Consider the following 25,563-nt stretch of genomic DNA (forward strand, 5'->3'; position numbering starts at 1 on the left):
TGTACAGGAACTCAGTAAACATTCAGGAATAAAAGCAATCTTTAATTCCGATGATCATCCAAAGCCCTACTGGTAAAATCATTTCTTCTTTTTTATTTAAAAATTTTTTTTTTCAACGTTTATTTATTTTTGGGACAGAGAGAGACAGAGCATGAACGGGCGAGGGGCAGAGAGAGAGGGAGACACAGAATCGGAAACAGGCTCCAGGCTCTGAGCCATCAGCCCAGAGCCTGACGCGGGGCTCGAACTCACGGACCACGAGATCGTGACCTGGCTGAAGTCGGATCTTCTTTTTTATTTTAAATAATTTAGGGCCCATTCCAGCCTATCATTCAAGGGTCTCAAATATTTTATCTTCACACACCTTGGCACACCTCTGATTTTTTTTCCCCTGCTGTATTCTTCCTGAATATTCTCTCCTCCTCCTTCCCTCTCTGCTTTTTCCTCTTTTCCCCTTCTTTCCCACCCCTGATGCCCCCCCACCACGTACACGTACACACACACACACACACTCATTCTACTTCCATTCTGAATTATCAAACCAACAACTAGCATTAGTGTGTCCACTACACCAGGCACAGTGCTAAGTGCTTTCCATACATTATCTCATTAAACCTCACAGGAAATTTAAGGAAATTTCAGCCCGGTTCAGTGATGAGGAAACCAATGCTCGGGGAGGTTGAGGAGGAAGACGCACTGCCACAAAGTGGCGGAGCCCAGATACCAGACCTAGCGCTTTCGGATTCCAGAACCTGAAGCCACACAATTCTCTGTCATGGTTAACATCTTGAAAGCTTTCACAACCCGCGCTCCCTCAGCCTCCAAACCAGACTGGAGAAGGGAAAGAGGCAGACAGCTCCAGCCATGCAGGATTTCTCTAATGAATGAATCCACGAATGAGACTCTTGGCCACCTTGGGGATCTGCTACGAAACATGTGGCTTATGTGTTCTCCTTTGCGGACTGTTCCGTTTTCCGGCCTCAGGTATAGGTCTAGTAGATACAAAATGCCCTGGGATCCTAGTAGCTGTGAAAGCCGCACCATGTAGCCCCTGGTTGTCCCTGATGGGGGTCACATCACAGCTGCTGCTGCCGGGCTGCCAGAGGCCCTAGGCGACACTCACTCAGGCCTCTAATGTTGACGGCCATCACTCTCTCTCATGGCTGCTACTGCCCTCACCGAGGCCGACGTGGTAGGGTTGATGGCCCTTGCCACATCAACTTTATCATGGGCTCCTGAATGACTGCCCTGGTTTCTACTCTCAAAGAATTTTCAACAGGGTTCCTCAGGGCTTTAGTTCAAGCACATGACAGGAGTCCACCTGGAGGTATACCGAGAAGCAAAGCAGCCTGGGACGCTTTCCAGCACCCAGAGACTGAGACGGACCCCACCCTCTGCCACCTCACAGAGGACTTCCGATCTGCCCAGGTCACATATGAGAAGGTGGCTTCTTCTTTTAAGAGTCTTATTCCCATGGTTTAGGGCACTCTGTCACCTGCTAACTCAAAAGATCCAGTAACTGTGTCTCTTATCCCCTTCTCTTTAAATTCCTAGAAGCCAGAGTAGGCAGGGGATGAAAGTTAGGCTCCACATCTTTTTACTCTAATAGGATGCTGAAGGAACTGCCGAATGAAAAACAAACAGGTACAGATCAGATTTGTAACAAATCTGCCTTGAAATTTTCTTACACTCACTTTTAAAAATAACCCGAGTCAATAATAAACGTACTCCCCCACAAATAAACAGTAATCCTTATCTTTTATGGATAAAGTTGGTTTCTGGAGCTAAGCCTAGAAATTATGCTAAAAGAACATGGTGGCCCCATGTGATCTGGCCTCCCTAAGTTCCCTCCAAAGACTGATGTTCAACAGAGACGCACTAAGCACAGCTTACTGGTTGCTTATAGATGGCATCTGTCCTGGTTGGTTGGTACCTGGCAATATGGGGGTACACACTTTTGTGAAAACTGCACTGCCTCCATCTATTCCCCACCACACTGATCTTGCTGCTCCTTGGGTCTCCAAAGGCATGCCTTGCCACAGGACCTTTGCACTTACTGCTTCCTCCTTCCACTTACTGCTTCCTCCTTCCACTTACTTCTTGGCAGAAGTGCTTGGCTCCCTTCCACCATTCATGTCTCTGTTCAAATATTATCTCCTCAGACAGACTTTTTCTGACCACTCATTACTGGGAGACAGTACCTGCCCAAATGCTTCCTCTTTATCTCACTCTACTTTTCTTCATAATACATACCATCACCTCCATAAACTTTACAAACAAATGTATTTGCCTTTTTATGTCATGGTCCCTCCATCTGAACGTGACAACCACAAGGGGTAGGGGTAATGTGTAGTTATTTAGCATTGCTAAATTCTATCCTCAAGGCTTAGAACGGTGGCTTGTATGCAGAAAGCCATCAACAAACACTTGTCAAATGACTATTGTGACTCTGATTAAAAATGGGGTCTGAGAGTAAAAGGAAGAAGGCATTCCGATTCTTGTGGCTCTAAACTTCCTTCTGGTGATAATTCTATGAAAGCACTTTTTAAAACGTTTATAATAGTGCTGGCTTTGGCACCACATATACTAAAATTGGAATGATACAGAGAAGATTAGCATGGCCCCTGCACAAGGATGACATGCAAATTCGTGAAGCGTTCCATATTTTTGAGAAACTTAACAGAAGACCATGGGGGAGGGGAAGGAAAAAAAAAAGGTTAGAGAAGGAGGGAGCCAAAACATAAGAGGCTCTTAAAAACTGAGAATAAACTGAGGGTTGATGGGGGTGGGGTGGGGTGGAGGGGAAAGCGGGCGATGGGCATTGAGGAGGGCACCTGTTGGGATGAGCACTGGGTGTTGTATGGAAACCAATTTGACAATAAATCTCATATTAAAAAAAAATAAAACGTTTATAATAGCTATGGCCTCGTTAAGATGTCAACCTTGATAGGCAGCTGGAAATAATAAACATTCTGGCTTAATACAAACAGAATATAAATGCTTCCTAATTGTGTCATCATGGCACACATCTTCCTTCTCCTACTGAGTGGGCAACAAAGATACCATGGTGGATGAGTTGTTTTTTTTTTTTTTTTTTTTTGAATGACTGCCAGCTAGTTGAGCCAGGCTTGATGTCACTTCTTTACCCACTGAGGTGTCAGCAACTCCCAGGTAAACAGATAATGGAGCTAATAATGGTAACAATCCTAGTTAACATTCAATGAAAGCTTATGAAGTTCCAGGCATGTGATAAGCATTTCACAAGCTTTACCTCATTTGAGCCTCATAAAAATCCCAGCATATTTTCAATTTTAGAGATAGGCAAATCTAGGATTAGAGGAATGGACTGCTTTAAGGTCACGGAGTCGGAAAACGGCAGTCAGAAAATGGCACACCGCAAGTGCTCCAACCCAAGTGTTTCCAACTCCTGAGTCTGACCCTTTACCCTCTATTACTAGCCCCCGTAAGCGTTGTGTGCTGTACGTGCACACACAATGCATTCCACCACAAAATTCAGGGTAGAGAGCCAATCCCTTCCACCCAGGAGTTCACACACAACCATCTGACCCCAAAGCCCAATGATTTTATGATCCTAAAGTCTCATCTGTTGGCCTAAGGAAGGGGCCCTTTCTGCATATTTCATCTTGCTCATGCTCCCCATCTTCCTACTGAAACTTTGGTCAGAGTTCCTAAATCCCGCCCATGTCGTCCACTGACTTGTGCCCTTTGTTTTACTTTCCACATTCAAATCAACAGTGCACATTCATGCAGTAGGTTCAGAAGGAGGACAGGCACTATTATCCCTCTTCTTCAGGAGATGGAATGGACATGGTCACCGAGTCAGGAAAAAGGGCTATTAGACCCCACACTCCTTCTTCCTGCACAGAAATAAAACAAGGCGGAACTGCTGGGGAGTTTCAAAGAAGTGGGATAATGTAATACTGGAGCTGAAAGATGTCCCAGAAGGTCCTGTTTTTCAGCCACTTCATTCTGCAGATGAGGCAAGTGTCCCAGAGAAGATGCCCAAGGTCACAGAGCTATACTGTCCAAACCAGACATTTCAGTCCATGTTCTGCCCCCCACCCCTTACCACCTCGCAATGTCTCCAGGACAAGAACATTCTCCCATATGCGCACACAAGGCCATCAGAAGGCGAGGAGAAGGTCTCTGGTGAAAACACAGCTCTCCAACTTCTAAAGGGCTGTTACGCAAGCCTGATGGCACATGATTTAAATGGAACATAAAATGAAATTTGCCATAAAAAGGATGTTTCAGAAAGCGGCAAGGTGCCTAACTGGTCCTCAAAGACACAATGTCGCTAGCCCATACCACTGGCACTATTGCCTTCTCACTGTTCTTGTGAGAAATGCACGGGCACGTAAAGCTGCATGGCCACAGTCCAGGTTCACGATGGACCTCTCTTCACCTCACCCCCAGTCCCTGATTTCCCGGTGGGAAGGCACCCGTCTCCCCCCACTTCCTCCTCAGTGGCTACAGCAGGAGACGGGGAGCTACATGCGTAGAATGGGGCTTACTGGGAACTTGGGCCTCAGGGCTTGGGGACCCTAGGGCTGGGCCTCCATGGCCAGCCCAGTGGGCACCTAGCTGGCCTGTGGGTGAGGCCCTATCAGCCCTGGGATGAAGGAGAAGGGGAGCCATACAGGCATGAGGAGTTTGGGTATAGTGATGGAGGGTTACTTCACTGAGGAGGGACTGGAGACAACAGGGACAGAACCACCACAGGAGGTACAGGATTTGGGAACCAGAGGTGGTCCTGGCAACAGCCGGACCTGCAGAAACACCCAGCATGGCCGGGGCATGAGGAAGACTGCCCCCACCTCACTGCCCTCTCCACTTCCATTTCTCTTCAGGGGTCTTTAAATTCAACAAGCATTTCTTGAGTAAATACTGTGTGAGCACTACTGTTAACACAGTCACTTAAGAGTCAGTTTCCAACTCATGTATTTGAAAGAGTTTTTTTTTTTTTTTTTTTTTTAAAAAGGATGATTCTTTGTTTCTGCATCGGGCTCACTGTTTATACACTACAACAGAATTTAATGCTCAGAACTCCATAAAAGAGACAATGGAGGGGTTTTGTTTCTGTAGAAAGGAAGATGGGGCGGCAATGCAAGCTGGTGCAGCCACTCTGGAAAACAGTATGGAGGTTCCTCATAAAACTAAAAACAGAACTACCCTACGACCCAGCAATTGCACTACTAGGCATTTATCCATGGGATACAGGTGTGCTGTTTCAAAGGGACACATATACACACCCCCATGTTTATAGCAGCACTACTAATGATAGCCAAAGTATGGAAAGAGCCCAAATGTCCCTTGATGGATGAATGGATAAAGAAGATGTGGTATATATATATACAATGGAGTATTACTCGGCAATCAAAAAGAATGAAATCTTGCCATTTGCAACTATGTGGATGGAACTGGAGGGTATTATGCTAAGTGAAATTAGTCAGAGAAGGACAATCATAGGACTTCACTCCTATGAGGACTTTAAGAGACAAAACAGATGAACATAAGGGAAGGGAAATGAAAATAATATAAAACTATATAATATAAATAAATATAACATATACAATTATATATATAATATGTAATATATATAATTTATATAAATATATATAATTATATATAATATATAATATATATAAATATATATAATATAAAAATATAAAAACATGGAGGGAGACAAAACAGAAGAGACTCATAAATATGGAGAACAAACTGAGGGTTGCTGGAGGGGTTGTGGGGGGGGGGTGGGCCAAATGGGTAAGGGGCACAAAGGAATCTACTCCTGAAATCATTGTTGCACTATATGCTAACTAATTTGGATGTGAATTTAAGAAAATAAAAAATAAAACAAGTTAAAAAAAAAAAAGGAAGGAAGATGGGACTCATGGTTCTAGAAACCGCCTGAGGTCACAGCGCTGGTAGATAGTGGGCAGTACTGAATCGAGAACTCTGGGGTTATGATTCCTGGATGCCCCAGACTCACATGAAACTCACAGCCTACCAGTTTGCACGGCTGTGCCCCTGGCAGACGCAGGTGCTAGCAGAGAGGAATCTGCATACCCATGTGAGGTCAGCTTATACACCCACCTGCTTACATACCCGCTGGGGCTGCCCCCCAGAGCAGAGGTCTGCTTTGATACTGCTCATGGGATTTGCAAAAGTGAAACCTGTTTTTTCCTCCCTGACAAGGTTGACACAGACTAATTTCTGAAAGGAGAAAAAGAAGGAAAAACAAAACATTATACAGCAAGTACTGAATCCAAAAAAAAAAGGAGTTTCAAACAGTTTTTAAAAATCTCAGTAAAAGAATGAAAGCACTTGGCTAAGCCCTAAATTTCATTTTCTTCAGATAATCCTATGGGGCACATAAAGGGTGGCAGGCTCCTAGCCTTCCTCCACCAAGCACTCTGGCTCCCCTCTCCTGAGAGGGACCAGATTAAATAGCCCTTTTCTAGTACAATCCAACTCCAAACTTGAGAAACAAAACTGTTTTGGTTTCAAGACTTCCAGATTCTGGAGCCTTCTCCTTCATTTCATTTTAGTCTGAAATCTGCAGAGCAGAATCAACAAAGAAATGAATGATAAGCACTCTCTAGATTGAAGTTAGCATCCGCCTGTCCCTGGACCTTGCACTGACTCAGTCAAGAGACCCATCTCCTCCCTCCCCTTCCCATCTCCTCTCTCCCCTCCTCCACCCCAAACACCAACACACAGGAATATCTAGATCATTTGCTTAGTATAACGCGGGCTTACAATGACCATTACACGCATACAATAAGAATTATCAACTGATTTGGGGCCCCTGGGTGGCTCAGTGATTTAAGTGTCTGACTTTGGCTCAGGTTACGATCTCATGGTTCATGGGTCTGAGCCCCATGTATGGCTCTGTGCTGACAGCTCAGAGCCTGGAGCCTGCTTTGGATTCTGTGTCTCCCTCTCTCTCTGCCCCTCCACCACTCTCACTCTCACTCTTTCTCTCTCTCAAAAATAAAATAAACATTAAAAAAATTTTTTTTAAGAATTATCAACTGACGTAACCATGGGGTCATTCTACCATAATGGCCACACAGAATGAAATAGTTTTCAAACATATGTGAGGTCTGTATTGAAATCCTCCCTAAAGAGGGATGTTACTTTTTGTGAAGAGTGGTCCTTCTCACATGAATGTGGGCACCAAATACGCTTTGAAACATCGTAGCAAACTGTGCATCAAGGTCTAAAAGATTAACAGGGGTTAGAAAAAAGACAAGACTTTATGTAGATTAAAGCAACATTAAAGGGATTCTTTATGTGTGAAAGAAATTATGGTTTTTAGTTTAAGATTATAGCACACCCTACATTAAAAGGTGGAAGTGCTATCTTTTTTATTCTTTCTGAATGTCATTTTATTGAAATCTGCTTGTTATCCGTGGCTTTAAAAAGAGAGTTGGGGCTAATTTTTAAAAGCAGGTTTTAAGTAGATCTGCTCTATTATTTAGAGATGGAACTTAGTAACTTAATACCTTATAATTTGGGCTGAATTCATATTTATGTGTTAAAACCATCATTTAAAAACGGTGTTTTTATGTAGTTGCCTCTAGCTAAAAGCATACGTGATTACATGGGTGGCATAATCTGGGAAAAGGGACCATTTCATGCTGCAATTTACAAAAAAGTAAGTTACTCAAGCCAACTGTCATTCCTTTGAAACCTTTATCCCTCGTTCTTTTCTCTAATCTCCTAGGGCTTTTAGCAAATTCGGATCTAGAACTTTTGAGTCCTTGATATCTTTCAGGCATTGTGTTAGGTGCTTGCGTATTTCACTTCTTTCCCACAATGATCTTGCCAGGTAGTTATTGTGACCAACCTTCAGAAGGGACAATGAAATCTGAGGAAACTAAATACACAAATTTACAACAAATCTTGGGATTCAAAACCAACTGTAACCTCCAAGTTCTTTCATCTTACCCAGTACGTACTATAATACATTTATTTTATTTTACTAATTTGTTTATTGCTGCAAAACATATCAAAATCACTGGCTTAAGACAACATTCATCTTCCCCTTACATCTGCAATTTCGGCAGGGTTCAGCAAGGAAGGCTGCCGTTTGCCTCACATGGCTTCAGCTGAACTGGGAAAGCTCAGTGCCCATGGGCGGAGATGCACTTTCAAGGGGGCGCATTTTCCTTGACCGCAAGGTGGCCGATTTCCAGAAGCCTGGGCCCAGAAACTGGTGCGATGCCATTTGTTCCATATTCTATTGGCCAAAACCAGTTGGGAGAGCCCAGATTCAAGGAGAAAAGTCATAGATTCCACCTCTCAGTGGGATGCATGCCAAAAAAAAAAAAATTGGGGGCCGTGTAACAAAACCCCCACACCTGCTAAGACTTCAGGTTCAATGGTGATTTTGTTAAATTGTGAGACTCCTCTTTTATGAATGCTTTCATCCCGCATGACTTTGCAGATGAATGCCCCCAAAGGCAACTCCTCCAAGGTGGGAAGGTCTGGGTCTTTTCCCTTTTTTTTTTTTTTTTTTTTTTTTTTTTTTTTTTACATATTCTCTCTATGTAGATTATTCAGGCTTCTGAATAGCGACCCTAGGCTTAAAAGGGAACTTTAATTTTCACATCTTCTTTTTCGTGTTCTCAGATTTTCTTTTTTCCTTTAATATGTAATATCTTTGATTAACTCTGTTGCTTTTTAATCACTGACCTCAGTAGTTTCTGAACTCTATTTTAATTAGAGAATTTTCTAGAACACTGTCAACCGAGCACGGTCTTCTGCTTGAAGCTACACCCTTTGCTTAGCAACTAACGAGCATGCAGGTCCTACCACATGCAAGTAGGTTTTCAGTCTCTTTTACAGCTAACACATTTTTCCTCCTTTAAAAAGTGGTGATTCTACCAGTTCTGTCACTTGGGCAAGAACATTTCTCACCTGTTATTTCTTGGGCATTTTTTTTTTCCTATTTCACTCTGGCTTGTTCTCCTTGCTTTGGCCAAATGAACCAAAACGAAACCCTTCTGTTTGTTGCTTACCCCTTCCCCACTCAGGGTTCACAGTTGCAAATTCACTGCACAAAGAAGGATACACCCCATTTCTTACCCACAGGAGACATTACTAATCAATCCCTGAGCATGGGATGTGGCCCCAACGCATTTGTGGCTGCAAAACATTTCAGTCAACCACTAATGATTAAGCAATGAGAATAGCTTGCCTTCCAGGGTATATACTATTCCGTGTCTCTGTAATGCTTCCTCATCTTCAACTAGGCCAATCAAGTCTTTCTAATCTCTCAGTGCTCTGAATTCCTTGTTTGTACTGAATAAGGCTTCCCGCTGCCCAGCCCCAGCATGTACTCTGTGAAATACCCAGAACCACACTTCCTGCCACCTGCAGTGCTGGCTATTCTCAGCCAGGAAATGTTTCCTATTACTTTCCTAGTTCCTGTTTTCCCAACTCTCCTGAGACTCAGGGTCAGATCACTCAGACAGCAGCTGTGGCCCTGGCCTTGGATTTCAGTCCTGACAGCAGCCGGCACCTTTCTCAGGACCTGGGTCCCACGTAAAGATGAGGGGCTGGGATCCTGCCTTGATTTTGCCAGATGCTTCTTACTATCCCCTCTGTCTTCCCCAGAGTCCCTATCTTGTGCCCGAACCCCTCCAAATATTATCCGAGTAAACTCTGAAGTTATACTGACACTCAAGGAAATGAAACAAATTTCAACATATATGTGCTCACTACGCCTCTTTGGTAACAAATGCTTTCTCTTCAAAAACAGTGCCTTTCTCTTGGATCTAGACTTACTCTCATCACCTACAACTGACCCAGTTCCCCACTGGCCACTCCTCTACAGCAGAGAGGTCCATTTCTTAGATTTGACACATCCTGGTCTTTCCCTTTTGACTAAATTTGATGAGCTCATGCCTGACTGGGATATCAGACACCACGGGTTGATCCCAATTTTTCCAAGTGCCCTTTGTGTGAAATACCTCACAAGCATGGTGTTTTGTTTGTTTATTTTGGGGGGGGGGGAGAGAGAGTGTGTGTGTGTGAGTGAAAGGGGGAGGAACAGAGAGACAGAGACAGAGAGAGAGACAGAGAGAGAGAATGCCAAGCAGGCTCCATGCCATCAGCACAGAGCCTGACGTGTAGCTTGAACCCATGAACCATGAGATCATGACCTGAGCTGAAACCAAGAGTCGAGTCGGACACTTAACCTACTGAGCCATCAGGGCACCCTAAGCACAGTATACTTTTGGTAGTTATGCCTGTATTGCCTCCTAGCTGCAGGAGTCTCAAGAATGAAGATAGTATGTATCTCTTGCTTCCTCTGTAACTCTCCACACCAACCAGTTAGGAGTTTGGCTGTACACAATGGGTATCTAATAAATACTGCAGATGACACTTAGAATAAACTCTGAAGGAAATCTATTCAGTGGCAAGAATCTGACACTATCCATAATGGATCAGATTAAACTTTATGAAAGATAGCTTTTTAATTTTGTGGTTTCATTTCTGAGTTAGATTCTGTAATCACTCTTGGAATAAGACACCTGACATCTGGGCTTTGCTCTTTGTTTTGATTGTACTCATGTCAAAGCCTAGCAAATATTTTGGATTGAAAATGAGATTTCAAGGAAGCATTTCATTAGAAGTAGGTATTATTCTCTTAGAAACTACAGCTTTGGATGCCATTCAATCTCTTTATTAACTTTCTATCACGTATCCTTTTCCTAATTATACATTAGCCTACTTACTTTAATTTGCAGAAGGAATCCTGCTTGATTTCAGTAAAAAATATGAAAGATAAAGCTTTGAAACAGCAACAGGAAGGAATCGGTCTTTAAGTTAGTAGCACCAGACTTTTAGATTGTCCATAACTCAGCATATATGTATACTTTTGAAACACCTCCTAGGGGTTTTACATTGATTTAAATCACATGACCGGTAAGGGCAAAACTTGTAAGAATTTTTTTTGAGTTGCAAAGAACTCTATGCCTTTATCAAACCCAATTACCCTGTAGATGAATTCCTGTCACACTACAGGAACTGTATCATTTGCCATTTTAAAAGGTGTTTGTGAGTTTGTTTTTTTGTTTTTTTTAGTTGTCTATTGCTGCCTATCAATCTACCCCAAAATGTAGTGGTTTCTAGAGAGATGAAGTGACTTGCCCCAAGGCCACCTGAACCACTTACCTTATGAAAGTATCTGATACAGACAGCTGATATAGTTACTGCTATTACATACAAAGCATGTCATACCTTATAGCTTAGCATCTTATGCTAGATACCAGCTGGGATAGAATTTGGGCTATTTCAAACTAGACATCCGATATAAGTGATCCTGTGTACAAATGTTAAAACTGAAAGAGGTAAGTATCTGGGTTAGGGGAAAAGCCCTTCTTCCCCTAACTGGAGGCTTCTTCTGGAGCATGGGACTCCTGGGTTCCTTTTACCTCCTTCCTTACTTCCTGGAACAGGGGTGGGAAGGTTTAAGGGGTGACTCATTTGACTGAAAATGTGGGAAAAAATAAACCAGGCAAGCTCAGTCCACGCGCTCACTCCTTCCCCCAGGAATTGACCTGTCCACACAGAGGTCATGCTCTCTTCTCCAGGCTCAGTGTTTTGTGGCGCAGACCCTCCGGTGCCAGTGTGTGGGTAGAAGAATGTCTAATTCTGGAGTTTAGTATCAAGAAGCGCAAAAGCATTCTCCGTTACCACCTTTTCAGTAACAATGGTGGTATTTTCATCTATTTGCAGGCTCCGGTTTTTCTCAGTTTAGAATTTGGAAGGTTCTACAAGGGCACTGTGCACGGAGTCCCCATCAGTGCTCAACAACCCACTGATCAGCACAACTGTGAACACCTGTTGGGCACGTGCTACGTGCCAGGCCACCAGTTTACTCACTTTGCAAGCATTTACTCACTTAACCTAATTAGGACAACAACAGGCCAAAGAAACGTCACAATACAACTGGGGTTTTGGTAGCTTTTGAAGTTGGCCACCATTAACTCCTACCCCTCCCCCGCCACGTGCATCTACCTCTGCTCATCTGAGAGAGAGGGTCTATTTCCTCTTCCTCTGAATTTAGGCTAGCCTAGGACTTGCAATGGACAGAACACAGTGAAAATGACATCCTGGGACTTCCAGGGCCTTAAGAGGCCTGGTGGCTGCCATTTCCCTTCTCTCGGGTAGCCAATCCCCTACAATGAATCCTGGGCTAGACCTCGGAGTGAGGAGAAAAGCTGGAGAGCAAGCCCTCGTGGAGGAGCACTGAGGAGCCAGGCACAGGAGTGAGGCCTTCCTGGACCTTCCACAGCCCAGTTCCACCCAGGCTTAGCTGAGTGCAGTCAAGTGAGTGACTCCACCCAACGCTCGGCAGAAGGTACTACCTGTCTTCTTCAGGCCAAGCCCTACCTGGATTCCCCAGCAGGCACGGAACTGTGGGAAACCATAAATCATTGTTTTAAGCCACTAAATTTCAGCGTGGGCATCATGATACACGGCAGCAGACAACTGAAAAAAATAAAACGCATATATACACACACCCTTTAAAACAGTAAGTGGTGTCATTGCTACGGCGTGACAAGAATCTTAAAAGAGCTGTAGATGATTGACTAAGCCATAAAGTCACAATGTCTTTGTAGCCGGCCCTATATACTCAAGTCGCACTCTTTTAAATGGCTTTCTAAATGGGCCACCTTTAAGGGACAAACCATAGTTATCACCTCAAGACATCAGCTCCATTCTCTTGTTCAAAGGGATAAAAGCTCTTCATTGAATAATAATCTCTTTCTATACCCTCCAGAGAGCTCATCATCGCTTTGCCTCGTATTTGATTACCATGTAGGATAGTGTTTACACCCTGGCTCCGTTGGCTCCTCTGGGGAGCCCTCCCAACCCTCATTCTGAGCTCTAGGCTGGCTTACTCCTCCTCAGCGTCTCTCTACTGCTCTGCTCGTATCTTTAGCACGGTGCTCATCGCATATATTATTTACGTAAACTGCATGAGAACAGAGACCTGCCTGTTTTGTTACTGCTGTATTCTAGGCACCAGAACAGCCCTCCATGTGGAGTAAGTGTTCCATGAATGTCTCCTGGTTGAAGAAGTCAATGCGCCTGCTTCCCCCCTGGACTAGACCCTGCGTGTTGGTGGTGAGTGTCCATCACCGCTTCCTTTCATTCTCTCTCTTGTGCTGGAAGCCTGGAAGGGCCTAGACTTACTCACTTCGAGGGTCCAAGTGCAATTCTGACTCTGCCGGGGGGCGGGGTGCGCCTGCATGAGATATGGAGGACAAGGGAACAGGATAAGTTCTGCCTTGAGTTGTGGTGGCTGATACGTGGCTTCAGCAGACGGGCGTTTGTACAAACTGGCCAGCTACACGGCTCGCAGCTAGGACAACTGGCAGTGGCTTCTACGGTTTCCTGCCCTCTAGGTGACGGCTTTTGGAAACTGCCTAGCGGTATCCCTTTCACTCCTCAGACTCTTAACAATGACTTTTGGGACTGCTGAGTTCCCTGAAGTATCTGGAGTGCTTCTTGTTTTCCTGTGGAATTCTAACTGATATGCTTCCATAGACTCCATTTCTATAAGGGGGGAGGGTTTATCCTTCCATACCCAGGCCTGCACAGGATCTGGATCACAGCGGAAACTAACAAACAGTGATAAAGAGAATAAGGGTGACCATGGCAAACATTTATTTCGTGTTTACTATGGGCCCAGCCCTGTTGTAAGTTCTTTATTTATTCAGTAACCCTGCAAGGCAGGCACTATTACTGTCCTCTTTCTACAGATTAGGAAACTGAGAACAAAGTAGTTAAGCAACGTGCTTAAGAATCACAGCACTAAAAGGTGGACCGTGGAGGCAAGCCCGGGCAGTCCGGCTCTCTGGTCTTGTACCTGCATCTAACATCTTCCCCTGCCTGAATGATATTTGCTCCAGGACATGAAGATACAACCACTAGAAGTTGAGAATGCAGTATAAATGCTCTATGTGTATTTACCATAAAGTAGTTCAGTATATTCTCCTTTAAGACTATTAACTTTGTGGTTCAAATAGCTGTGTGTATACGTGCGCGCACACACACACACAGGTTTTTTCCTGCTGTGTTAACTTTATTTTTTTTCTTTTTTTTTTTTTTTTTTAGCATGTATTCATTTTTGAAAGGCAGAGAGAGACAGAGCACAAATGGGGGAGGGGCAGAGAGAGAGGGAGACGCAGAATCTGAAGCAGGCTCCAGGCTTTGAGCTGTCGTCAGCACAGAGCCTGATGCGGGGCTCGAACTCATGGACCACAAGATCATGACCTGAGCCGAAGTTGGCCACTTAACCAACTGAGCCACCCAGGCGCCCCTTAACTTTATTTTTTCTGATTACTCGCAAAAACAATGAAAAAACAGGAAGCCTTAGATGGGGCGCCTGGGTGGCCCAGTTGGTTAAGCGTCTGACTGGCTCAGGTAATGGTCTCATGGTTCATGAGTTCAAGTCCCATGTTGGGATCTGTGCTGACAGCTCAGAGCCTGGAGCCTGCTTCAGATTCTGTGTCTCCCTTTCTCTCTGCCCCTCCCCCACTCACGCTCTCTCTCTCTCAAAAATTAAAAACATTAAAAAGAAAAAAAGAAAAACCAGGGAGCCTCAGAAATAATTGACATTTCAGGGAAGGTAAGAAGAACCACAGTGAAGAATATTCGTAGCTTTCATTTGAATTTCTTGATGCACATCTTTCTGCCTCTTGCCTGGGAGCACAAGATAAAGTAAAAGTCAAATAAACACTGGTTGCAACAACTGTAGGGAAAATATTTCTCTCTTTACTGTGGCTTCTGCCAAAATGGAGAACAAACGTTTCTACTCAAAGACATGGAAGAAAGAGCATGGGAACATGCAAAGACATACAAAGTCCACGTGGAAAGGACAAAGCAGCTGATCACAAATACTATGGATAAATGTGCACGACTCTCAAAGTCAACCAGTGGATAAATCGGAGCGGGCGTGAAAAGGGACAAAAATAGGTGTTGGAGAAGCTTTTTCTCCAATCCTGATGTCTCCCAACACACATAGGGAGATCCACTAGCAGAGTAGCCCTGGACAGGGCCATTACTTACTATTCAGGGCAGAAGTGTCTTAATCAGATGGATGCATTTGGAAGGAAAATCTGAGCACAAACAGTCCGGCCCCTTTGTTCTCTCTTGTAAGTGAACCTGTCATTCTTCTCTGTTCTTCCATGTCTTAAATTTTCAAAGGGCCAACTCTGTCCACCAGCTGGGGGAAGGGGCAGGTTTATGCCCCGGTCCATTGCTGACACTGCCTGGGAGGATAAGTTTATGCAGTTCTGAGGTTCATCACTGGAAAACCCTACTTGGCTCAAGTCCAAAGCCATATTTCCCCCAAAAGGTCCACAGTCCTTACCTGCACTTCCAGAATCCACAAAGTAATGAAAACAAAAAATTTTTCCCCCGATTCATCTGGCAGCAAAACCTTAAGTGACCTGAGTCACCAGTGGCAAAACGTGACCCTAACAGACATGAAACTACTTAAATCCTCATTTTTCCCCTTAGAGCATTGTGTTGCATGTCGTAGCCAACAGCCCCATGTGCCTATTTAAATTTAAACTAAGTTACAATAGATTCTCAGTCCTACCAGAATTTCTCAGTCCTACCACATTTCAAAAGCTCAACAACAGCTATATTTAACTAGTACTACCACACAGGACAAGGCAGATGAAAACCTTCCAGCACTGCAGAAAGTACAGCTTAGAGTAAAGGCATGTTTCCTTATACACACATTCATATTTGCTTATGGGATATGACCCAGACCCTACATAATAAATAGCATATGTACCATTTTCTTCCTAAACCTAAAAAATATGAAATTCCAAAATCGTATCTGGCCCAAAAGATGATAAAGGAGCATGGGCCCACATCAGTTTTTACCAGTAATAAAAGCAAGATCTTGACCTTCTATTTGCTTTAGACATTACCAGTTACGGACTAAATGGTTGTGTTCCCCCAAATTCATATGTTGAAGCCCCAAGCCCAAAAGTGATGGTATTGTGGAGTGAGACCTTTGGGAGGTAATTAGGTATAGACGAGGTCATGAAAGTGCCCTATGATGGGATTACTGTCCTATTTATAAGAGGAGGAAGAGACACAATAGTTCTCTCTCCACCACGAGGACATGACCTTCTTACCGGTGACCATGGAGGCAGAGGCTGGAGGGACAAAGCTGCAAGCCAAGGTCCACACAGCATGGACCACCAGGAGCCACCTGAAGCTAGGAAGAGTCAAGGAAAGGCCCTTGCCTAGAGCCTTCAGTGGGAGCACAGTCCTGCTGACACCTTGATTTGGGACTTCCGGCCTCCAGAATCATGAGACTGTAAGTTCCTGTACTTTAAAACCCAGTTTGGGGCCAATGTCATGGCAACTCTAGGAAATGAAGACAGAGTTTGCTACCAAGAGGCAGGTGCTGCTGTAACAAACACCTAAAACATGGGGAAACAGCTTTGGAACTCGGTAATGCGTAGAGACTAGAAGAGTTGGGAGGTACATGCTAGAAAAAGCCACGACTGCCACAAAGAGACGGTTACTGGCAATTCTGGGGAGAGCTCAGAAAGGAAAGAGGAGAGCTGTGGAAAAAGATTCTTAGAGAATCCAGAAATTGTGAACAGAATATGGCCATTCTGCTGAACTGGCCATCCAGGCGACACCTAAGACTGAAACCAGGAACATGTTATCGCCCAACAGAGCAGAGGCAAGTGCCATAAAGTGATCAACGATGTCACTGAACTGTTCTAGTGTTTTGTGGAAGGTAGCACTGGTAAGCCAGGAAACTGGACAAAGGGGTGGCTTGGTTCCTCCTGCGTGCAGAGGAAAAAAAAAAAAAAAAAAAGGAGGAACCAAGAAAGGAATTGTTAAAACAAAAAGGAACCAGAACTTTAGGATCTGGAAAAGTCTCAGCTTATCCGTATCACACAAAAGGACAAACCGAGAGTTTTTTGCTCTGAAAACCAAGAGTGTGGTCGAGCAATCCTTTGATACGGGTGTAAATCATGGACCACCCCAGCAGAGGCAAGGTTCAGCTGGAACTGAGGAAGACAGGGGTTGCAAGGAAGATAAGTGGACTGAGATCCTGCAGGACTGAGCCGTAAGGCGATTTAGCTGTGGTTCTTCAACACAAAGGGAGAATGACCTCAAAGGAGATTTGGAGATCATCAGGGTTGCATCTTGGTTCAAAGGTAGGGGAAGGCATCACCTGGACTTCAACAGGGCAGATGGCGTCATCCAAAGCCTTGAGGGCAGCGCCTCCTGGAGTCTTGGTGGGTAACTCCCTTCTACAGAGTTACAGATGTAGCACTGCTACCCCCAGGGGGTATGGAAAGCACAGCATCAAACCAAAGACCATTATTCTAGGCTTCAAGACCTAATGGTATTTGCCTTGCTAGTTTTTGAACTTCCTTGGGACCCTTCATCCCTTTTTCCATTCCAATTTCTTCCTTTTAGAATGACAGAGTCAATCCTATGCCTCTCCCACCATTCCATTTTGCAAGCACACAACTTTTCTCATTTCACACGCTCACAGCAGGAAAGGATTTCTGCCTCTGGATAAATCATATCTGGAGTTTCACCCATATCTGATTTAGATTGTATTTAGACGACACTTTGGGCTGTAGACTTTAGAACTGACACTGGAGCAGGTCGAGACTTTTGGAGTTGTTGGTATGGAATGAATATCATTTGTATGCAACAAGGACATGAATTTGGGGAGGTGCAGGGACAGAATGTTATGGCCTTAATATTTCTGCCCCTCCCCCATTCGTATGTTGAAGCCCTAACAGCTAATGTGACGGTATTTTATTTATTTTGAGAGACAGACACTGCACAGGGGATGGGCAGACAGAGAGCAGAGAGAGAGAGAATCCCAAGCAGGTTCTGAGCTGTCAGCACAGAACCTGACATAGGGACTCAATCTCTAGAATGGTGAGATCATGACCTGAATGGATATCAAGAGTTAAGCATGCTTAACTGACTAAGCCACTCGGGCGCCCCTAATGTCAGGGTATTTAGAGGTAGACTCTTTGGGAGGTAATCAGATTTAGATGAAGTTATTAGGGTGGGGCCTCCATTATGGGATCAGCATCCTTATCAAAGAAAAAGAAGAAAGACCAGAGCTTGTGCTCTCGGTCATGTAAGGACACAGTGAGAAGATGGTCATTGGAAAATCACAAGGAGGTCCCGCACCAGGAATCACACTTGCCGGCACCCTTATCTTGGACTTGCCAGCCCCCAGAACTGTGAGAAATAAAAGGTCTGTTGTCGAAGCCACTCAGTCTATGGTATTTTGTTGCAGCAGCCGCCTGAGCTAAGTAAGACATTACTGTGCTCTAAACTGATTAAGAGTTAAGGCAGGGGTGCCTGGGTGGCTCAGTTCGTTAAGTATTCGACTCTTGGTTTCAGCTCAGGTCACAATCTCTCAACTCATGGACTCAAGCCTGACATCAGGCTCTGCACTGACAGCATGGAACCTGCCTGGGATTCTCTCCTCTCTCTCTCTGCCTCTCCCCTCCCTTCATCTCCCTCTCTCCCTATTTCTCTCTCAAAACAAACAAACAAACAAACCAACAGGAATTGAGGCAAAGAGGATTATTTATTAGGCTCCCATGAATTTCAATACAGGGAGAGAATTATGCTGGCTCTTCTCCTCCACATATTCATGGACAATTCAGGCTCATCACAGTGGAAGATTTTATACACGTTTTAGAATCACTGTTCCAAGAAGTATATGTGCCATTCTGGCAGAGAAACATGGCTAAATAACTAGAAGACTCCCAAGGACTAATACAGAAGCCACAGATGGAATTTCTACCTTGGGTGGAAGGTGGGACTAGATGAAGTCCAAGGCTTATTCATGTAAGAGAATCTGGGACAACGCTATTGTCTCCCCCACACTGGTTCTTCTCCAGTGTCCTTAATGTGGCGTGGACTGGTCGTATGCAGATATACTTTTGGACCGAAACAGGTCCATTAGAGTCCAGAACATTCCGAAATTTCCTTGAATGCCCTTGAGGCTACCCCTCTGGTGTAAGTGAAGTAGGTCAGAGCAGCCATGTTCCCTCTCTGTTAGTCAGCTTCTGGCTGGCTGTCAGGATTCAAGAGTAAGGATAACACTTATCCACTATATATCCAGCTGATTGTCTTGTCCATGTGGGTGGAAGAGATTTCACAGAAATCTGGCATAAACCTAGGCTGGGCCACAGAGTACCAAGAGAGATGTTTTGAGTCCCCTGAAAGCTCCACGTTCTTTTGCTATCCAGGTTCAGGCAAGTAGCTTAACCTGGCACAGCCTTAGTTTCCTTATCTGTGAAACAGGGAGAACAGCCCCTGGTCCACCATCCTGACAGGATTTGGGGATGGAAATCAAAATTAAAATACTGAATGAGCTAACACATGGGAAAGTAATTTTTATGTATTACCTTTATTATTGATAAGTAAAGTCCATACAAGCCTTTTAAAGCAATACGTATTAACACAATAACCTAAGGGAGACCCTAGCTGAATTCTTAAACATACTGCTAGGAGTTCAACACAAAGCAGCTTTTATCTAGAGCATGAATTGATTTCCACTTGTAGAGAAAAGCATGAGATAACGTTCTTTGTCTTAATTGGACAGTGGAGAAGCTCTTGAGTATTGGCCAAGAATCTAATATTGGATGGAACCAAAACACAACCATTTGCTTCCTGAATTGCATCCACAAAAATTCCGTGGTGGAGTGCTGCCTCTGATAGAGCATTTACCAAGATTGCACAGGCCCCCCAAAAATACACGTCTCTGTCTCTTCTATTTAATATACCCTCGACTCTCCCATTTGATCAAATCTGGGTGCTAACCCTGTTACAACTTCTCACGTAGAAGTCACATTTCTGGTCCTTCAAGATCAATGTACAAGCTTAGCTCAAACAGTAAGCAGGAGACACGAAAGCCTCCCTTCTGTTTGCTTTCCTAAGAGTAACATATGGCAAAGCTTTTAAGAAAGTAGAAAATTTGAAGAATCATATGGACAAGCTTATGAAAAAAATGACATTAATCTTAAATATTAATTCATTATTAACCTGACTTAACACACATTCATGATCATTGATTTTTATTTTAGAAATTACAAATTTAAAGGAAAAACAAACTACTGATATTAACATTTTCACAGTATTTTTGAAGGAACATGTTTAAAGAAAAACAGTAATTTTGCTGGTTCTACATCAGCAGACTTAAACACTTCTCATGAAATTTCTTTCAAGCTTAGGAGAAGTGAGAATTTTAAGACAACATTTTCTAACACAATTCTCCCAACCACTTAAAAAAATGTTTTAGCATTAAAAAAAAAAAAAAACAAAACACCTTGAATACTTAAATTGCAGATTACCAGTAGTCTTTAAACAGGCTGCATATCTCCATGTTTTCCTTTATTCAGACTTAAGTAAAAATCCTGGAAGACCTATCTGAGATTTTAAAAGGTTTTAAAAGGGTGGACAGTAATTTCCTAAATGCCTCAATTATTAAATTTTGTGAAAATGAGCTGCAAACTTTATTAGCACAGTTGTGCCTCTGTGTCAAAAAGTATACAGTCTTTCTATTATTATATAGGTAACTGTGAGTTACCTATTTGAGTCTTTCCCCAATGCCCTGACATAATGTAAAGTTTCCCTGAGATTTTTGTTTTGTTTTTTACAACTTCTTTAGAAAGTGATTTTTTTCAAAAGCAACCAGACTCTTGGGTTAAAAAGATTATATCTAATAATTGTTAACGCTTACTTTTTGTCAGACTCAAAGCTTGTTAGAGTGCATAAAAAAAAAAGGCTCCTGCAAAACTTATCTTATGGCCACACATTTACTTTTTCTAGAAAAGAGCAATTCCTGCAGTTTTATCCAGCTTAAGTCAAATGCTTCCTACTTCTTCACTTACTAGTAAGGAAAGTTAATATTCAGGTCCTAAAACTCAAAGGCAGTGTTGAGCAAAAAAAGAAACGAACCATCCAGCGCTCAGCCGCTGTGATTTGCGAATGCAAGAAATCAACAAGTTTGCGTTTGGCGCCTACCAGGTGCCCAGCCTTGAGCAGAAACAGGCCTGAGTAGGTCAGGTTCCAAACCGGGAAATCAAGCCCGGGGTCCAGCTGTGGAGATGAACTCCTGAGCGCTCGCCACGAAACCAGCGCCGGGATGAACGCCCCTCTATCCCGGGGCCCCACAGCGCGTTTCCTCTGCAATCGCCGTGGGCCTTCGATTCACAGAGGATTCTTCTGCCCTCCAAAGCGAAGGGCACCGTCGCACTCACAAGAGGCTAGTCTCAGGGAACCCCATATGCTCACCCCGCTCGGCGCGAACAAGTATCAAGGGAGGAAGCCCTCCTTCAGGACCCCGCAGCTGAGCCGGGAGCGAGACGAACTACTATTTGCGTTCGCGACAACCCCGGAGAAAACACCGCTAAAAGAAAAGGTGGTAGTGGAAGCAGGTTGGCGTTTCCAGAAGCGTCTAATGCCTCGGACGTTTCTTAGCTCGATCTGAATTAGTAACCCGGGCGAGGGGCGCGAGAATGGGGGTCCCAGGGGAAGCCAGCGGGCAGCGGGGATGAGCGAAGGGAGAATAAAAGTGATTCAAATGAAATTCCCACGCGCTCAGGCCATCCACGCTTTCAGCTGGAGGAAGGGAGATTGGGGCACGCACGGCGCGCCCGGCTGTGCTGCGGAAACTCTCTGGCTCCCGGCGCGCGCGGACGGACGGAAGGACTGACGGGCAAATCCGGGCGAAGGACTTACCTTCAGGGTTGGCGCTGATGAAGACCCGCACGCTTCGCCCGGCGGGCACGAGGTGAGAAGGCAGGGCGTTGAGGTTCCCGGAGAAAGCCGCCCGCCGGAGCGCAGAGTCCCGGGGACAGGGCAGCCTGGTGCCCGCGCCGGCCGGCCACATCGCCCTCTGGGAGGAATAGCCGCCGCCGCCTCCTGGTCCTCGGTTCCTGCCCGCGGCTCCGCGGAGCAGCTAGGTCGATCCCCGCAGGCGGCGCGGCTCAGAGCCGCCCCGAGCCGCCGCCGGCGAGCTCCGCGGCGCACACCACCGGCAGGCGCGGGGCGGCCATACGGACCCTCGGGCCGCTGACGCCGCCGCCTCCCGGCCCTCTGGGCGTCAGCCTTCGCCCGCCGCCGGGGGCTCAGCACAGCAGCCGGCGGGAGGTCAGCGTGGCGGTGGCGGCGGCTACGCGCGCGGCGCCTCTTTGCGCCGGGAAGCGCCCGCGCCGGCCGCCCAGCCCGCGGCCATCTCCCCGTCCGCGCCTGCCGCGGGAAGAGGGGTCGCCGAGGTGACGGGGGCCGAGCGGAGGAGAGCTGCTCGAACTTTATCTGCTAAAGGCGTCCGACTTTATGGGAACGTCCTTCCGCGGGGCGGTGAACTCACCCGCGGCTTAATGGGCGGCAGGGGCGGGGGCGCGGGGGCCGCGGGCTGCCCGTGGGCCTCCCGGGCTTCTCTGAGGACGATCCCGAGCGCTCGTGGCTGTCTCCTTGGTGGAGAACATGAAAGAAACTAGCCCGAGATCCCTCTGACTCCTCCAACTCTCCTAAAGGTCAAACAAGCCCTCAGCATTTTGGGGAACGCACGCCTACCGGCGCCGGCGCCTCTTTGCCTACGTGCCGCCAATTCCGGCCTCAAAGTTAGACTCACGCACTGAGCCCGGCCCCCGAGGGTGCAAAGCATCAAAACTCGGGACCCTTTTGAGCCTCCTGGAGGGGCTGTCACCGTCGCCCGGCCTCAGGTGGCGCAGGTGACTGTCTTGCCGCTCCGCTGGCCTCACGCTCGGCAGAGCCGGGGGTTTTTATAGAGAAGCCGCGCCGCTCACGTGCTCCTCGCCGCGTGGTCGCGGAACCTTTCCAAGAGTGGGTCTCGGCGGGAAGCCTTCCCGCGGTCTGGAAGGCTCCAGAGGGGTCCTTCCTGCCCCCGCCCTGGCGCATTCCCGGGCCACCCCGAGAGCTGGGCGGCTCCAGGAGCCCCGTGCCGCCCGGTGCGCGCCTGGGCCCGGCAGGCCTTTGGGGGCTCCGGGGAGCGCTGTTTGGCGCAAGAGCCCGCAAAGTGCAGGTGGCCACGGATTGGGGCGGGGTGCGAGAGATCAGAGTTGGCTTTTGGCCGCTTTTCCAAGTCCCTGCAGGCTTCGCCTGACGCTGATCCGACGGGACCAGAGCGGTCGCGGAACTCTGCTACCCCGGGGTTGGGAGTCGTAGCTCTAGGGGTCTGGTCTACGGCGGGGTGACGTAAGATGCCGAGGGACCCCAACGTAAAATCACCGTCTCCGGTGCCCGCTCACTGCCCTTGCCGAGTACTGCAAATTCCAGGACAGGAAGAAGACCTCGTAGAATTAAAAGTGTGATTGTACTTGGGGTGGGGGAAGGGAGGAGGTGTGTTTGGAGCCTTAATTGGAGTTTGGCGTCCAAACCTCTCATTGTGAGCTTTGGGGCAGGAACTACTGGCTCTTAGAGAGGAAGAACGGCTTTTCCAAACCTTTGGGATTGGAAAGGGGGTGCTTGGGCACAGGGTGCGGACAGCTCAGCTGCAAATTTTATCTTCTCACCTGGGGCTTCTCCTGGCCTCCTCCTGGCCTGCACTTCTCCTAGGTCCTGCTGGTGGCAGTGAAGTCCTATGCACTGCTGTTTATTTTCTGACCCCACCCCGTTCCCAAAACATGCTTTCTGGGGTAACCTTTCAGAAGAATTGGGTCTCTGGGTTTTTAAGGCTGCCTCTCCACTACTGGGAACCAGGGGGCAGTCAACCGTTCGTACTCTGTAATAATTTGATGCAACCAGTAAAGAAACGTTGAACATACCCAGGCATTTGTTCAACTGATTCCATTTAGCAAATTATCTCCTTCCCTCTCCAGCTTTATTACTCCCAGGTGGGAACATTGTCCGGCAGGAAGGAGGTCTCTGAAAGATTTCCTGATATCCCAGGAGGTATGGACTGAGAGTTCTGGAACAGGTCATGAATATACAGTGTCCGTTACAGTACCAGCCTTTATATACAGTATTTATTACTGGAGAAAAGAGCCAGGACCACTTTATGCCTAATCTCAATGCTGTTTATAAGAAACTGATAAGAAGTTGCCGGATTGTCAGGGACCTGCCTTCCTTTCTTTCGTTTCCCCCTACTTATTTGGTGGTTTCTCTCTTAAAAATCAGATTAGTGTTTGTGTCTTCTGACCTTTGCTTCACATCTCAAAGTGTTGCACTTTCTTAAGATGACTTTGGGATTTTTGGCAGCCTCTATAACCTAATTAACTGTTCTAGACAGGCTGAAGTTTAGCATCTGCCAGTGTCACTGCAGACCAAGGATGCAGAGGAGAGACTTTCACATTTTTTGTGCGGCGGTGTTTTAAAGGGCTCCCTGCACAGCCAGCTTCACATAGGTAGAGCCAGCGCTGTCTTTGGGTTATCAGGGAGCTGTCTACCTTAGGACACCCAATCAACCACCTCCCTCCTCCATACACATATACACATACATCTCTCTCCTATCTTCTTCGAAGTTTTCTGTCTCTTGCTAATATCTGATCTCCTAAAACCAGAGATTCATTCATTAGTGTGGAAATGGCATAAGGGAAATGTCACCCTTGGCACTAACACTGTTAGGAATTAACTAGATTTATTTCCCACCCCAAGGCACTTGTGACTAGACCAGTGGAGAGAGAAAGAAAAGAGAAAAGAACTGAAAACGGAAGGGAAGGAGCTGGTTTGAATGTGGAAGGCAGGCCCTGACTTCTAGCTAGGAGACTGTTTTGTTTTTATATCCGTTTAAAACACTTTACAAACATTTTCTCCTCTTCATCAAATATTGAACATGTTATTATTCCTTCCATTTTACACATGAGAAAACCAACGTTCAAAAAGGAGAAGGGCTTGTCCAAGGTCATATAACTATGGGATCCAGGTATTGTGGCCCCAGTCTTAGCACTCTTTGCAACAAACCTCTTCTATTTTCTAATTTTGCCTGGGTCTGGCCCTGGCTGACATCTTTAGTAACCTGGAAGATAGATGTTCAGGTCTGCGTTCACAGGTGTGGAAGGCTGGTTATCACCTCTGCTTTCGTGTGGCAGAGAAAGTCTATGTCTACAAGATCACACTGGACTAGACTCTCCCAACGTAATTGCAGAATGCCTTGTATTCCTGTTGTTTCCTGATAAGACCACAGGTAAACCCATATCATCCTTGCAGCTGGCTGGAAAGTTTAAAGCGTCTAGAAATTGGAAGATAAAAGTACAGGAAAAATGGGTTGGGAACCTCGCTTGTGACCAAGGACGGGTATTCCCCTCTTCATCCTCCCACACACCCCGGTTAACAGGACAGAGGGCCACAGAGAGGCATGGTCTTTAGGCAACAATGGTCGCAGCCCTTGATAAAAACAGGACTGTTCAAAGGTTCAATTACTGCTAGGTTCTTCCTACTCATAGAGCTAGGAGGAACGTTGTGCTCATGGACTCCAACTCCCCTTGATATATGATAATGCCCCTCTCACAAGGTAGTTTTATAAAA

The 25,563-nt window shown here is 45.8% G+C and overlaps 1 protein-coding gene and 1 non-coding gene across 2 annotated transcripts in view; one reads left to right on the plus strand and one right to left on the minus strand.

Annotated features, from left to right (window-relative positions):
* NWD2 (NACHT and WD repeat domain containing 2) overlaps window positions 1–21,967 on the minus strand; it is a 183,249-nt gene extending 161,282 nt beyond the window's left edge. Inside the window, exon 1 of the mRNA XM_030314056.1 lies at window positions 21,817–21,967. Within this exon, the coding sequence (XP_030169916.1) occupies window positions 21,817–21,967 (151 nt within the window). The remainder of the gene's footprint in view (window positions 1–21,816) is intronic.
* Window positions 2,563–2,669, plus strand: LOC115513119. Its single transcript, XR_003968546.1, has one exon. It is a non-coding gene; the product is annotated as a U6 spliceosomal RNA (small nuclear RNA).
* Window positions 21,968–25,563: the final 3,596 nt, after the last annotated feature.

This window comes from Lynx canadensis, chromosome B1 (genome assembly GCF_007474595.2).
Source record: "Lynx canadensis isolate LIC74 chromosome B1, mLynCan4.pri.v2, whole genome shotgun sequence".
NCBI lineage: Eukaryota > Metazoa > Chordata > Mammalia > Carnivora > Felidae > Lynx > Lynx canadensis.